General features: G+C 51.0%; 1 protein-coding gene across 1 annotated transcript; it reads left to right on the top strand.

The window, feature by feature from the left end:
- The first annotated feature begins 5,387 nt into the window (after positions 1-5,387).
- On the top strand, positions 5,388-8,832 carry myclb (MYCL proto-oncogene, bHLH transcription factor b). Its single transcript, XM_037474713.2, has 2 exons — positions 5,388-6,112; positions 7,625-8,832. Exons 1-2 carry the CDS (start codon positions 5,476-5,478, stop codon positions 8,413-8,415), a joined length of 1,428 nt encoding a protein of 475 aa, XP_037330610.2. The 5' UTR covers positions 5,388-5,475; the 3' UTR covers positions 8,416-8,832.
- Positions 8,833-15,935: the final 7,103 nt, after the last annotated feature.

Here is a 15,935-nt window from a genome sequence, read left to right as displayed (position 1 = left end):
TGGTCACGTTACGAACGATGTTTTCGCTATTTTGTCGTCAAATCCTTTGAGCATTTGAATGAGTGAAAAGAAATAAATGAAAAAGGCTCAGGGAATGTTCTCCGGCTCGATGTCTCACTGCTGAAGGGGATGTTCTTGTCTGCTGCGGGTTGAGGTCTGCTGCTTCTTCTTCCAATGAATCCAAAAGCTGCGTTTGGTTTAAATGTCACATCGTAATGGGTGCAGTGGTGGGTCACTTCCCTCTTTGATTCAGGGATTCAAAACATTTGTTTTTCCTTAAATCTCTGTTTAATCGGAGCGGCGTCATCGAGATTAAGACCTGAGAAGCAATCTGCGAAAACAGAGGCAACACCACTGCTCAAAGACAGATGAAGCAGCATGAAGGTCCTGGGTTCAAACCAGGAACAAAGCATTTGCATCTTGATCACTGACATTTAGACACATTTCGTCTGCAGGGGGACAAAAACTGCAGAATATAGACGAGAAAGAAATGTGTGATGACACACATTGTGAAGGTACAGCAGGTGAACAGGGTGAAAAAGAAAAAAGAAAGAACCATTAGATGTCGCCATGATTTGTCCCGGAGCATGAAACAAAAGGAACGTGTCTCTGAGGGACATCTAAGGGTAATGTGACGCGGCTCCAGCCTCTGACCCGGAGCTCCGTCAAAGGCGCAACGCGGCCGCGACACGGAGGTCGACCCTTCAGGGGTCCGCTTTGATTTTGAATTCCAAAGTTTGAATCTCGTCACTGTCTTGTAATAAAAGACTCGACCAGAGCAACGCGAGTGGCGCTGTGAGGGGTTTTAACGGCAGGAAGGAGTCCCCGGGCCTCTTTATAGCGCCACCAGATGGGCGTGCGACAGCTTTACGGGTGGGGGGGTGGGGGGGGGGGAGGACACACACACAACGTGTCGATGTCGCGTTTACGGCCTGTTTTCACTGCTCCCAGTTGGTCGAGTCACAAGTTCGGCGCAGCTTGAGACGTCGTTTCTTTAAACGTGTAATTTGGCGTCTCCACCACACCGCCGCGAGGCAGTCGGGTCTCAACGGTCCCGGTGGGTCAACGGGGGCGGGGGGGGAACAAACACTCGTTTCCCGCTTCGAACGCCTCTCCAGAAAGTTTCGATGAGGGTTAAATGACAAAATTTGAACGTGACCGGAGACTCGGCTGGGACAAAAAAAAAAAAACTCTTAAAAACAGCCGTGCTGCCTGCTGCTACGGAGCAGAGGTCAAACAATCCCCTCAGTCAGTTACAACACACACACACACTTACGCACACACACACACTTTTGCATTTACATTCCGTGGCCTCGATGCAAAACAGCCGGCGCTTCATCAGACAAAACGTTAGCGGGCGATTTGCTTGTATTTATTTAGGGTGGTGTGTATTCACGTACGTGTGATTATCTGCACCCTGTGTTGACTGAGTGTGTGTGAATGTGTGTGTCTGTGAGTGTGTGTGATTGCATCGCTTAGAGATGCTCGACAACGCTGCCCTGCCAAATATCCGTTATGTAATGGCACCGTTTTCCTGGAGTCTGTGAGCTTCCACCGCTTCACCTCCACAGATCTCCATCACGCTGATGCTTTTTTTTTATCACCTCCCCCCCCACTTCCTACATAATACCCCCACCCCCCTCCAGTTGTCTCTACATTCTTCACACCCCCCTCTTTCGTATTCATTATTGTGCACAGCATCTCCCCCCCTCCTCTCCTCTTCCTGCAGACACTTGCTATTCCCTTGCTTTTTGACACACACACACACACACATACCCCACTCTTTTTCACACTCTCAACCTCTCTCTCTCCCCCTTTCTCTCACTCTCTCTCTTTCTCCCTCCCTCTCTCTCTCTCTCTCTCTCCAGGGTACAGCCTGTGCCGACAGCCTGTTCCTCCCGAATAGATTTGTGCGCAGAACGCAATAAAAGTCACTGAAGAAAGAAGAGAAGCAACTGAGTAACATCAGCTTGTCAATCACTGCCGTTTGCATGTGTGTAATTTGGATCCACTCTGCGCTCCACGCGCGCACACACACACACACACACACGTGTACGCAGAGAGTTGATTTACCTGTCTAAGCATAGCAGAGACGGCGTGTTCTTCACATGTGAAAGGCTTTGAGGAATGCTCTCTCACCGGCTCTCGGCCCTTCGATACCTGCCACAGATTTCCTGCCCCTTTGATGTCTCTCCTGTGGCCTCTAATCATTGGCCGTGTTTCGTGTGTCTGATTAAAATCCAGTGCGAGGGGGGAGGCCAAAGTGAGCCTCGGCACATGTTTCCATTTCTAAAGAAGAAGAAGAAGAAGAAAGAAGTTTTCCACTTCTATGTGTTCAATCAACAACAACCGCGATACATTTATTATCATGTGCAAAACTATGATGGAGGCGTTCAGCACCAACTGCGTCTGCCTCTTGGGGATCATTACGGCCTCTAATCTCATCTAAGGTAATGATTAGAAGCGCCATGATGAAACAATGTGCTCAGTGGGGAAGTGTGGGAGGAAAACAGCAACTCTTTTGCATGCGAGTTTTATTTATTCAATTTTCACAGCGATTTCTCTCCAATGGCCAGCACTTCAAACTTGCAGTTTTTACTCTTCAGTTTTAGTGCGAGTAAAACAAATGGAAATTAAAAATTCACTTGACTTATTTTAGGTTGAACACAGCCTGGCTAGCTGTTTCCCCCCGTTTTCAGTCGTTGTGCTAAGCTAAGCCAACTGGCCGCATCACATTTACCGCTTAAGCGTCTCAGCAGGAAAGAAGGTGAGTCCCTCTAGCGTAAAGCACACTTTTACTCAACGTTGATGCTGTTCGTGAACAGCTCCAGCTTTCTTTCACCTCATCGGGACCTTCACCAACGGCAACGTGTCACTGATAAGAGACGCTGCGCGCGTGTGTCTCGGGTGGATCACGCCTCACAAAGCGGATTTGCATTCAAACAAGGATCCCCGAGCTGTAGACCACACGATCTGCATGCACACAACCTGCTCCAGAACCATATATTGACATTTACACGTCTGGTAAATGGGAGTGCATTCTTTTGTCAATATGAATAATTTAAAGAGGGGAGAGGGAGGGGGGGGGGGGCTGACCTCGCTTGATCTGTGTATTTTTGATCACAAAAAAGAACTTTTTCCTTTCATTTGCACCCGTTCACCTTTGATGATTAATTCAAAGCGAGGAGGCAGATTAGGCATTTCAGAAGTATGCAACAAGGCCCCAGACATAGAGGAAGGAGATGAAAGCCGCGTGAAAAGGAGGGATCAGGAGCAGAAGGAGCTCAAGAAAGAGAGAGAGAGAGAGAGCGAGAAGTGATACCGATGCGGTCGGTTAGTTCTGTGTCTTCGCGGGATGTCTCCCGGGACAAATCCCTCTGGTCCGCCTGTTTCATGTCGGGTCAAGATCTTTTTGATTAGGGGTGAATGAGAATGACAGGGGAGGGGGGGGAGCGAGGAGGGAAGTAGGCCAACCAAAACATGGAGGAGAGGAGAATAGAAGACGATTGACAGAGGATGGGTTTGAAGGAAAGATGAAGGAGAGGAGGGTGATGGGACGATGAGGTGGACAAACGAGGATTTCACGCTGTCTGCTTCTGAATCAGTGTGTGTGTGTGTGTGTGTAGGGGGGGGGGATCTCCCAGTTGTAAAAAAAAGGATGTTTCTCAATCACCATCCTCAAGAGCGAGTGTGCCAAAGTTTAGTGAGGCTCCAAAAGGAAAAGAAGAAGAATAAAACAAGAGTCAGCAGTTGTGTGTGTGTGTGTGTGTGTGTAGGGGGGGGGGCATCTCCCAGTTGTAAAAAAAAAGGATGTTTCTCAATCACCATCCTCAAGAGCGAGTGTGCCAAAGTTTAGTGAGGCTCCAAAAGGAAAAGAAGAAGAATAAAACAAGAGTCAGCAGTTGTGTGTGTGTGTGTGTGTGTGTGCGCGCGTGCGTGTACAGCTGTCGAGGTGACACAGAGGGTTGCTTCCATAATGTCTCCCTGAGGGGGGGTGCTGGAGAAAGGGGGTGGGGGGGGGGGGGGGTGCACTCTACATCATAAGCTACATATTGATTCCAGAGACTGTGGTGATGCATCGGATGCTGCAGCTGTTATTCCGGACAGATGCCCCCCCCCCCCCCCCCCCCCCCCCGCACACACACACATACAGCTCCCCCCACGGGATAATTAAACAAAAGTGCGTGTTTTGTGTGTCCGTGTCACGTGTTAATGAGTTCATCACAGAGGAATCGCCATCCCATTAAAAACCAGCGCCTTTAAATCACCTCCGCGGAGCACCAGAAGCGGGGCGTTTCTTTTTTCTTTTTCTATTTTATTGCGCGTGCTGCGCCTTTAAACCACGGGGCGTGGCTCTCCTACTACGCCCCGCCCCTTTATGCATAACAGCCAACTCTCCTTCCCCCAGACCATTTAGCGCAGGAGTCGGCAAAAGAAAGTGACCGCAGCCGAAGCACATCCGGCCCCCCTTTCTGCGCGGCGGGACTGCGACCAAACGGACGCCCCCCCCCCCTCTCTCTCCCCTCCCTCCTCGCGAACCACCACCACCACCCTCCACCCCCCCCCCCCCCCCGCGCCACAACAAGCGTTTACAACCGTGAAGAAGACGCCCCGGTGGAAGCGCTCTCATTTAAGGGAGCTCACACTTAAGGAGTCATTGAAGCCGCTGCTGCCCGGTTTTTTTTTCTTCTTTTTTTTTCGGGACACGGATATCGCGCACAGCGGATCTATGAGGACGCGCGCGGGTTTTTCGCTCTCCACACCAGGTAACAGTCGCTTCTATTCCACACCAACTTCTCTCGCGAAAGGGTGTTTAACAGCACTAAATTAGGTTAAACGGTCCGCGGCGGGGTTTTTTCTTTTTGCAGCTTTCCCGGCGCGCCTGTTGCGTAATTAACTGATGAGCCGCAGCTGAATTTCGACTCGGAGGAAGGAGTTGAACCGAGGAGGAGCGAAGTAAACCCTTTTGCACGCGACTACGCTGTCGGAGGCGGCCGGGACCGGTACCTGTCTATCCAATTAATCTATTTCTGATTTAAGTGAGCAGAAAATAGAAAGTACCTCCTCCTCTCTCTCTCTGTGTGTTATGTAAGGACACTCCGTTGCGAAACTTCTCTGAGTTGCTTAACTTCCTCAGTAAACTTTAATTGGCACACCTTGCGTTAATTGGCTGAAGGGACTCCGTTTAACCGTTTGACATCGGGCGGCGTCACCTTGAAGGGCGGCACGATGTTTATCCGTAACAGACCTGGTTTAATTCACCCCAGCGTGCGCGCGAGTGCGTGTTTTGGCGAAGCTCAATTCTGACCCAACTGTTGGCTCCATCTCTCTGCAGACAGAGGGAGCAGGGAGTGATCCACCCGAACCCCCCCCCCCCCCCCCACACACACACACACACACACACACACACACACACACACACACACACACACACACATACCACCACCACCACACCCCTCCTCGCCTGCAGCCCCCATGCCGGGCATCAGCACCACCGCGCCTCGTTATGAAAACTGGGACATGGAGCACCTCGACCACTACCAACATTATTTCTACGACGACCACCACGACCCGGACGAGGATTTCTTCAAGTCCACGGCGCCCAGCGAGGACATATGGAAGAAATTCGAGCTGGTGCCGACCCCGCCCATGAGCCCCATCCGGGCGGTGGAAGGGCCGGGCAGGGTCGGGTTGCTGTGCCCGTCGCTCGGGGACAAGCTGGAGTGGGTGTCTCAGTTCTTGGGGCAGGAGGACGAGCAGCAGCAGCAGCAGGACCTTCCCTGCAAGCTGAGCGCGTCCAGTGACTCCTTCGGGAACCTGAGCTCGATCATCATCCAGGACTGCATGTGGAGCTGCTTCTCCGCCGGACAGCAGCTGGAGAGGGTGGTGGGGGAGCGCTGCGCCTCCTGTCCCGGGACAACGACTGCTGCGGCGGCCGCCAAGGCTGCGGTCGCGTCCCCGGGGAGGGCGCCGTGTCCCCCCGCAGACGCGTCGGCCGTCAGCGGACTGGCGGCGGACTGCGTGGACCCGGCCGCCGTGCTCACCTTCCCGCTAACCGGGGGCTGCAAGAAGCCAGTGTCCTCAGGTTCCGAGTCTCACACCGACTCCTCAGGTCAGTACCGGTCTGAATGTGTAATGTGGTACTTGGATGTATTGGAGCGTTTCACTATAGTACACACAAGTTTGTTTGTGTGTGTGTGTGTGAGATATACTTGATGATCATAATGACACCCTTTTTATATGGAAGCTTCTTCTTCTTCTTCTACTGTTGTTTTAATAATTTTCCAAAAGCAAGATCTGCTTTGCTGTCTAAATGTGCTTTGTGAGAGTTACTCGGTTCTCATTTTTTATATATAGTATAGTAAGAGTAGATATTTGCTGTGATTGGCCATTATCTCACACCGAGGATTGGCATGGCACATGACTGCATTGCGTTGAGCTTGGTGCATGCAACACATGCTGGAAGCTCCAACCCGACACACCCATTGAAACATCTGCTTGGCCGGCCTCCAGCAGACCAGCTGCTCCCTCTCCCCGTCTTCCAGTCTGACTTATGATAACAATGTCCTCTCCTGCACTCCCCCTGGCTCACATTTGGCATGAATTCTATGAGACTAAACTCCTTTTTTATTTTTTATTTTATTGTTTGAACCTTATGTTACACTGAAGTATATCGACCCTGTTTTTATCGTAGTGTTGCCACACCGAAGACTGCAGCGCTTTTGACTTTATCCATTCCCTCTCCGTGAAGCCTGGATGATGGACATCTGTGTGTAGGCTGCCATGTGATCTCGGGGTGTGTGTGTGTCTCTGTGTGTGTGTGTGTGTGTGTGGAATGTCACAAAGGGAAACTTGTTGCTGCATTCCACCGCTCAACAGGCTGCAGCGCCAATTGTGTCAGTGGGTGGATTCGGTCGCAGGCCGCGCTGTGAATGCAGCGGGATTAGCCGGTTAGGAGGGTCGGCTAGGCGTGCAGAATTCTTTGACGCGGGTGTGAGGCAGGCATTGTGCCCCGTTCCGGGGGGGGGGGGGGGGGGGGGGGGATAATGCACGCTCAAAGAAGAGGCGCTTGAGCGATCATCGGAAACTTGAGGGAATCAGTTCTGAGCGCCTTGTGATATGAGATTACATCTGCTGTCGTATAATTGCTGTTGCACATAATAGGCGCCCCCCCCCCCCCCCCCATCTCTTTGTCAAGTCCCTCTCTGCTGTGTTATTCATATAGAGATGACTTCTTTTGGAGCATTCAACGCCTCTGGGGGCAATTACTTTAAAAGTGTGTGTTCAGCGGAGAGTACAGCGGAGAGTAAAGTCAATAAGACCATTCCTCTTATTTAAAACCTTTTGTTTCTGGTCGAATCGGGCAGCTAAATGGCTCCAGACGTGCGCAGAGTGAAACATCTGTCGTCGAAGAGATGTCGATTTGCACCTGAGGGCGTCACAGTCGAGGCGCCGCCGCCGCCTCTCATCCTCGCTCCGTCGATCGTCTTTGACAAGCGTGCGCGGCTTTGAGCGTGTTCATTGGTTTCAGGAGGCTGGACTCAGTGTGTTCGCTGTGTTTTGGCTTTTTTTGTTTTTGTGACAAAACCACATGTTTTAATTGCTCCCCCTCCTGTTCTTTCAGATGATGATGATGATGATGAGGAGGACGAGGACGAAGAAGAGATCGATGTGGTGACGGTGGAGCACAAGCAGCAGCAGCAGCAGCGCAAACCTCGCCGACTGGTCAACGCTCGCAAGCCAGTGACCATAACGGTGCGGGCGGATCCGCTGGACCTGGGCATGAAGCGTTTCCACATCTCCATACACCAGCAGCAGCACAACTACGCCGCCCCCTCCCCGGACACGCTGCTGCCGCCGCCAGCGCCGCTGGAGCCGCCCCGGAAGAGGGTCCGGCAGGAGGCCTCCTCGCAGCCGCACCATCTCTCCCACCATCAGCAGCCCCGGCCTGGCCACGCCCCTCTGAACTTGGACGGCCGGAAGCCCACCGGGGCGCGGTCGGCGTCGCCCGACCTCGGCGCCTGCTCCCCTGCCTCGTCCTCTGCGCCTTCGTCTCCTCCCTCCTCCTCTTCCTCCTCCTCGTCCTCCCACAGCTCCCCGTCGAAGCCCCACTCCTTCTGCCACCTCTCCAGCCCGCAGTCGTCTGACTGCGAGGACACGGACAAGCGCAAGGCGCACAACTTCCTGGAGCGCAAGCGGAGGAACGACCTGCGCTCGCGCTTCCTGTCGCTGCGGGACGAGATCCCGGGCCTGGCCAACTGCCCCAAGACGCCGAAGGTGGCGATCCTGACGCGGGCCACGGAGTACCTGCGGCAGCTGCACGCCGGCGAGAGGCTGAAGGCTCAGGAGAGGAAGCAGCTCAAGTCCAGGCAGCTGCAGCTGCTGCAGAGGCTGGCGCTGCTCAAGCGCTCCTGAGCGACGGCGCCCCGGGCCGCGCACGTGCGCGTGCGCAGAACTGGACTTGAACTACGTGAAGGAGGAGAGACACTACTGTTCACTTTGAATTTGGTCACGTTGGAATGGTGCGGGTGGATTTATAGTTTTTGTTTTTGTTGGTTTGCACATTAGCTTCTGAGTGATTGATTGACAAGGCCGCAAGCCGGACAGGACAGCGAGATTAATATGGCCATTCAGTGTAGATTTTGTCTAGAATATCCCCCCCCCCCCCCCCCCCCTGCTGGAAAAATGCTCAAAACTGTTGCTCGTTACGGGGGAGGCTCGCTGGGAATGCGGCGGCTTGGAGTCGAGCTGCTGCAGGTTCTGGTCTGACGTCTCCTGCCTCCAGGTGCCCTCTGTCTTCTCTTCTCTTTCCGTCTCTCTTCAGGCCTCCGACGCCCCGCCCCCCCCCCCCCCCCTTGATGGTGTTCTTTTGCTTTCCGTTTTCTCTGCAGTGTCTCGCTCCTTAGCGCTTGGCATATACAGACCGCTTGCACATGTTGTCATGGGTTGTGCCTTGGTTTATGCTCCTTTTTTGTATTTTATTTTCTGTTTTTTTTTTTTCTTCTTCCCGCTTCTTCTGTTCACTCTTTTTTTTTTTTCTTTTTCTTTTTGAATCTGGAGCTCCCGTCGTCACATGGAGACTGAGCCATGCGTCAGAGATGTTACAACAATACGTTCTGCACCTCTGGAGGCGCGCTCAGGTCTGTGCCTGCAGGTTTTAAACGGGGGGCCCGGGGCCACCATGACGACCAGTTTTGTTGCATTGTTTTGGAGAAGATTTGGAAATGCACAAAGGCATTGTTTTGAGATTTGTCCTGTTTTCAATCAACATCTGCAAAAAACACTATAAAATTCTTTATTTGTTGTTATTTTCGTGCCATGGAGACCAGCCAAAAGATGAATGTTGGCTTCAGATGATCAACCAAAAGAAACTTGGGGAATGGCTTCGATTTAAATCAGTTTGTTTTAAGCAACATCCAAAAAAATGCCAACTTTTGCTTTTGAGATGAAGCCCAATGAGGTCTGATATATTTGTAAATTGTTTTGCATTCGATGTAATGCCTATAGAAGCCTTTCAGCGTGCGTAGACTATCCCTTACTGTACAGTCCCTTCCAAAACCAGAGCGGTCTACCGTACTCGTCCTAGTTTTTGTTCGGCCCTGCGTCCTAAACCGGGGCCAGGCTTGCTGGCTTTTCAAAGATGACTCAAAGCTTCTATTTTTGTTAATAAAATGATGATGGAAAAACGGAGTCAAAATAAAACATTTACTAAACATTGATCACACTAGACACTTTTTGTTGTTGTTGCAATGCCTACTTGTCTTCTTTACCGTTCAGTACATTTTTTTTGTCTCTGGGGTTTATTTTATTTGTACAAGTTGACAAAAGTTTTATACTATATTTTCCTACAGAGTTGTGTTTCAGTGTGAGCTAATGACTGTTTTCGTTATCGCGGCTGGCAGGGCTCTATTGGTGGTGATGTGCTGAACGTTGCGCGGGCTCCTTTTTCGGGAAGCACCTGAAATGCTTCAATCCAATCACTATAGCTGCAGCACTCTCTTAAATCTGGTGGGTGGGGGAGTGAGAGGACTTAAGAGGATCTACCGATTAAACTTCTGGCTGTGTTTAGCCTTCAGTGACGTTGCTGCTTTTTTTGCTCTCTATTGTTCCCATAAGCCATGCGACAGAACACTGTAGCCCTTGAACTAGTACTGTAAATGACTCGGTCACGACAAGTAGCATGCTTTGATCTAACCAGCACTCAGGAAACTCCCACGTAGCCTGTAGCTCTTTTGATTGGGCCATAAACTGTGCTTGAGGGAAAACCCAGCCCGCTTTAATCTGCTGTATATGCAACACAAGCCGAGACCCACACGGATGGAAACACAGCGTTATATCAGAGGACTCGGGATGTCGTCGTCAATGTCCCCTTAAATCCTGTGAATTACTTTTTGTTTTTGCTAATTAATTCAGCACAGACCACCATTGGCCCACATCCCCCCCACCTCAATAACCAACCACAGCAGTGGTTTGCACAATTAAAAATAAAAATTGTATTGGTCACTGATCTCTGCTGTTGTCACGTTAGCAGTGGATGTTTTCTTACTTTGAGAGTTTAATAATGGTGGTTTTGGAGCCTTGTTTCAGCACTTTTTTCTGTACCTCATAAGCCTCTATGTATGAAGAGTAAGTAAGAAAAATAATAAATTCATGGTTTGACATCATAAATGACGTGTGCTTTTGTTTCTTTCCCGCCACAAGAATGCATCTTATGACACCTATTGATACATTTAAATCCAGGTTGTTATTATGAAGAGGATAATTATTTGAACACATGTATTTCATTAAAAACACCTGTATGAGTGAACGCACATCTCCCCATACGCTGTTTGCTCTGGGCGGTCTCCAAGGTAACTGATCCTGGCATCTTTGCCATGGCAACGGCCATCTATGCTCTCTGCTGCAGAGCCCCGGCAGTTTCCATAGAAACAAATATAAATATGCTGCGATTCTTCCATGTAGAGGCATTTCATAAATGCAACCCAACAGTCTGAGCAGTTCACAACTGCGGCAATAAGCGATGGGTCCGCTCCTACACCTTATTGACTGGAGATGGCTAATCTGGTTTTGATCCTATTAACATGCAAATTGCGCTTAACAATAGGATTTACCGACATTTCTAAATAGCTTATTTAGTCTCACAAGACGAAAACCCCATCAGTCGCCGTTGCCACAGTAACGGCTGCCTGTTGCCATAGTAACGCAGCCCACCTCGCATCTCCGCGCCCGCTGCGCATGCGCGATGCCGTCAGCCGGGCGCCGAGGGAGAGCGGCATCATGGCGGCGTCCGCTCGCGGCGTGCAGCGTGCCTTTCGGCGAGCGATGGTCCCGTCCGTGGTGGTGATTCTGGGAGCCACCGGCACCGGAAAGTCCAAGCTGGCGATCGAGATCGGAAGACGGCTTCAGGGAGAAATAATCAGCGCCGACTCCATGCAGGTAGGAAGACTGGACGCGAGGAAACGAGAGAAGGGGAGCCTCTGACATGGCAGCCATGACGCCAGAATAAGTGGAGTAAAGCAGAATAAAGTCACCCGCTGCCGAGTTCTCACCCGACGGAGACCCGCGCACACGCGAGCAGACTGTCCACTAACGGCGTGTTTCTGAATGAGGAGTTTTTATTAAGCGACGCTGTCTCCAAACGAGACCGCAGCCTGTTAGCTAAATAGCTAATTGCTAAAGCTAAGTTGCTAACAGGCTGTGTCACTATTATGCGACCGTTCCTCTACGACGACGAGAAGGACACATACATGTGTACATCATTTCCACTTCAAACGAATTATGTAATACATAAATAAAAAATATAGAACACTATGATGAATGTGGTTGCTGAAGACATTAAATATTTGACACCATCAAATGGTGCTTTGCAACACAATATGTTTTGGCCTCAGGTGAAACATATTAATAAGTAATGCTTGAAAAAAACTATAATGTACTATGGCTATGTACTAAAGACAGCTTTAGTAGTTACAAAGTCTTTTGATTCATGTGATCAGACTTGAAATGAGATATGTGGAAGTTATGAAGATGAGTTTAAACAAAAATAATCCCCTTTGGCAACTTTCAAATAAATTGTACTTGACCCGGCTGATAAATATGGAAATCATTAAATGCTGTCTTTTATTTTTGATGTTGGTAAAATTTAACAGTTATTTGTTTAGTGGAGTTAGTGGGTTCAAACGTTTATATCTGGTCATAAAGATATTTATTGGTTCTGTCTTAAAAGAAAATAAGCAAACATGTAATTCAAGTGTTTATGATAATGAGTGAGATCTTTGATATGTTGTCAGGTAAATTTACATTTTAAACTCAATGTCAAAGCAGTGACATTCAAGAGCTACTCTGGGTTGCTCCTCTCTGTCCCACTAAGCTCCGCCCCCTCTTCTGGTTCTCAGGCTGCGTTGCCGCAGCAACCAGGGGGCACGTACACAAAAGGAAAGGTTGTGCACAGGTTTGAGTTTGGGTCACACCAGAGTCCCTTCTAGGGACACACACACACACACTTACACACAGAGAAACTCGGACAGCGCTTATTCCTCTTGACGGTAGAATTCATCACATCGAGTTCAAGTCTTTCATCACCTTGCTCCCGTTTCCGCCCCATCTTTCTTCCCCCTCCTTTTTGTCGTTGTGCATTGCCCTTGAGAGTGTGTGTGTGTGTGTGTGCGCGTGTGTGCATGCGTGTGTCCCTGAGGGCTCATCGGAGCTGCTCTTCCAGCAGCCAACTGGTACTGGGTAAACTGGGTTACACTAATAGCATTTCAGCCCAGAATATCTCGCCGACCGGCAGCAGCAGCAGCAGCAGCAGCAGCCCAGGCGGAGGGGAACCGGTGGCCTGCTTACGGGCACGGCGGGGCCCCCGGCCCGTCTCCACAGTCCCCGTCCTTGTTGGTGCGTGTGACAGCGAGAGAGCGATGCAGACCCGGAAAGAGACCGCCGGTGTGAGAATGGGCCTGTGTGTAGGCTAGAGCCGGCCTGTGTTGTCTTTGGGATAGGAAACAGTCTGGTCTTGTTTGGGAGAAAGCCGCATTGTGCTGAGCTGGCGCATATCATTCAGCGCCGTGCTACGCCGGCCCCGCAGCTGATAGCGAGCGCCGTGGCTGCTGGGAAGTGGCCTATTGTCCCAGGGAGAATCGGTTCCCACACTCCCCAACACTCCTATTGTGTTGTAACGCCCTCCCCCTCCCCCCGCCCTGCCCCTGGCCGATGCCCTCAACCCACAGTTCATTGGACATGGAGGGGGATATTATTATCCACTCATTAAATGAACATGCTATCTATGGCACACACACACACACACACACACACACAACAGCTCGGCTGTACTGGCAGCGAATGAGCCACTGCCTAGTAGTGTGAACCCAAGGTTCCCAAAGTAGGGGTCCAGGAACCAGCGGGGGGGGGGGGGGGGGGGTCCTCCCCTTCAGAGGCTTCCAGCAATAAATGTCACCGTTTTCTCACCCCCTGTATGTATGTATCACGACGTAGCGTTCACTGCAGCGGTCGAGTCTCGGTTTGTTTTTAAGTTTCAATGGTTCATTTCATTAGTAGTAGATAAATTGCCTTGCTAAAAACTAATTTCATCATTTCTGCTGCTTTCCATTTATCTACTCGGATGATGAATAAATTTGCTAAAATCACAAAAACCAGCAGCTTGAATCTGTTGATACTTGAGGAAACATTTGAATTATTCAACGCGTTCCTCCCCGTGTTTCCTCCTCCTCCTCCTCATCCTCACTCACTGTCACCGCCCCGGCGCATTAACCAATAACACATCGGCAGGGAGTAAAAAGGGGGCGGGTCCGTGTGGTGTCATGCCAAAGGACCATCTGAGGGTCCTAAAGGGCAATTTAACAGGTCATGCACACGTATGCGCCAGCTCTTCAGCTGGTGGGACTGCACGCCGACCCCGTCCCCCCCCCCACGTGAAAAGGAGGAGTGGCGGTCGCAGAATCTGTGTGGCGTGTGGTTTTGTGTTGAATGTGAGAAATTGGCCGACGCGGCAGGAAACTCGCCATGTGTCACCTCGACCCTCGGCGCTGCCATAAAGGAGGGAAGGACGTCTAGTTGTAAAATCACAAAAGGGCCGGTTTGCCTTCTTTTAAAGTCGTAAATCTGGAAACGCGGCGGCGGTGCAGCCGACTGATTTCACCGCTGAAAGGGGTGGGAGGGGGGGGGGGGCTTTTTCAAAGGGTATCCTTATTGTTGGCCAGAGGTTGCTACACACCGACTGCTTAGCTGCGTATTAAACGCATCCCACACTCAGATACTCTGCTGCAGCACCCCCCCCCCCCCCCCCCCCCCCCCCGGTGTGTCTGGTGTGGCTATGACCTGTCTGGGCTTCGACGGGTCTGTCAGTACTGTAGCTCAGGTGTCTTTGCCTCCCACATCCGATTCGTGTGTTCTTCTTTTGAAGTAACGTAAGCCTGTGTGGAGGGCTCGTTAACCCTTTATTTCCTGTGTGTGTGTGTGTGTGTGTGTGTGTGTGTAAACAGTCTGCGGGTGTGGTGATGCGGTCACCACCGCTACAGTAGAGCAGCGAGGGAGAGGAGGATGGGAGGATGGAAGAAGAAGAAGAGGAGGAGGAGGAGGAGGAGGAGGAGGAGGGGCGGAACAACGCCATGAATGATTTATTAGTCTGGCATTACTGGGCCGTTCCCCACAGAGAGAGAGAGAGGCGAGGGGAGATGGAGGGATACGTTGTCGAGGGACGGTGCCTCGAGGGCAAAGGATAGAAGGGGGTGAAATAATAAAAAAGAGAAACCGTGCGGATGGCTTATTCCGTGCCGGCTGTAAATGAGGAAGCCGTTCAGAGGGAAGGGGGGAAGCGGGTGGATGTGTCCGCGGGTCGGAGCAAGGACGAAGCACTTGTAGTCCTCCTGGATTCGGGCTCGGGTCCAATGTCCCTGTCTCTCGGCGGGAAACAGCCGCAGCCGTCCGTGTCCCCGCTATGTAGCTGTAGGATAATGACTGTGGGACATGAGACAAGATGTCGTCTTTAAGTTTTTGGATGTGGTAGCTTGCCCTGATTTTAGTTACAAAGCAACTCATTCAACATTTGCTCCGACCCTTTCTGGCATAAACCCATCTCTGTGCTACGCTAAGCTAACCGTTAGCTCTTAACTAACGGTAACTAACGGTGAGTAAGTGTCCTTAAATGTTCTAGAGTAAACCGAGTGGAACATCCAGCCGATACTTGGATCTGCTCTTTCAGGTCCGTTCTCTGTATTTGCGTTCTCATCCCTAAAATAACGATCAGGGGCGATTCGGGTTTCCAGATCTTTGTAGATGGCCCGCTGTACGGTCGGTTTCGGGCCTCCTGAGTGAGAAGTCTCTGTCCGTGAAATTCCAACACTGAAGCATCCGCCGTGTCTACTTTTTGGCTTTTTGTGACCCCTTTATTTCATGTCTCCACGAGTTTCTCTTCTTTCCTTTCCCCTCTCCGTCTCTCTCGCCCTCGTTCTTTCAACCCCCCCCCCCCCACCCCCTCCCCCACCTCCTTATTCATGTGGCAGGGGAACAGCTGTCTCGTGCAGGGCATAAGGTTGGCCAGGCAGGCCGGCTGCAGGCTCTGCAGGGCCCGAACACTGAGCTCATTGTGTCTCTCTCACACACACACACACACACACATTCCCCCCTCACACAAGCCACATGGTCACATCCATTCACGTCCATTTAAAGCGAGCCAGGGAGGAGAAGGCGGCCCGGGTTTCCGCCGGGGGCTGATGGCCCTGAGTTGTGACGGGTGGAGTTTCTTCTCAGAAAACACGCCTCGGAGTCCTTTCCGTCGACGACGACGAGATGAAACGACGGGATGAGATCGGAATCTTGGATTCTGATGAACAGTCCCTTTCCAGTTAAAACACTTAAGTGCTCGGTCCTCAGATGGCCTGAAATATGAGAACAACTCTGCGGTAATCAATACTCCCTTTTCC

Source organism: Pungitius pungitius, chromosome 17, assembly GCF_949316345.1.
Source record: "Pungitius pungitius chromosome 17, fPunPun2.1, whole genome shotgun sequence".
Classification (NCBI taxonomy): Eukaryota; Metazoa; Chordata; class Actinopteri; order Perciformes; family Gasterosteidae; genus Pungitius; species Pungitius pungitius.
This window is presented reverse-complemented; position numbering and strand designations above follow the sequence as displayed.

Excerpts from the sequence above, each read along its gene's own strand:
- myclb (XM_037474713.2), top strand. The coding sequence starts at position 5,476 with ATGCCGGGCATCAGCACCACCGCGCCTCGTTATGAAAACTGGGACATG. Across the intron at positions 6,113-7,624 it reads GTCTCACACCGACTCCTCAG|ATGATGATGATGATGATGAG; the intron begins GTCAGTACCGGT and ends CTGTTCTTTCAG.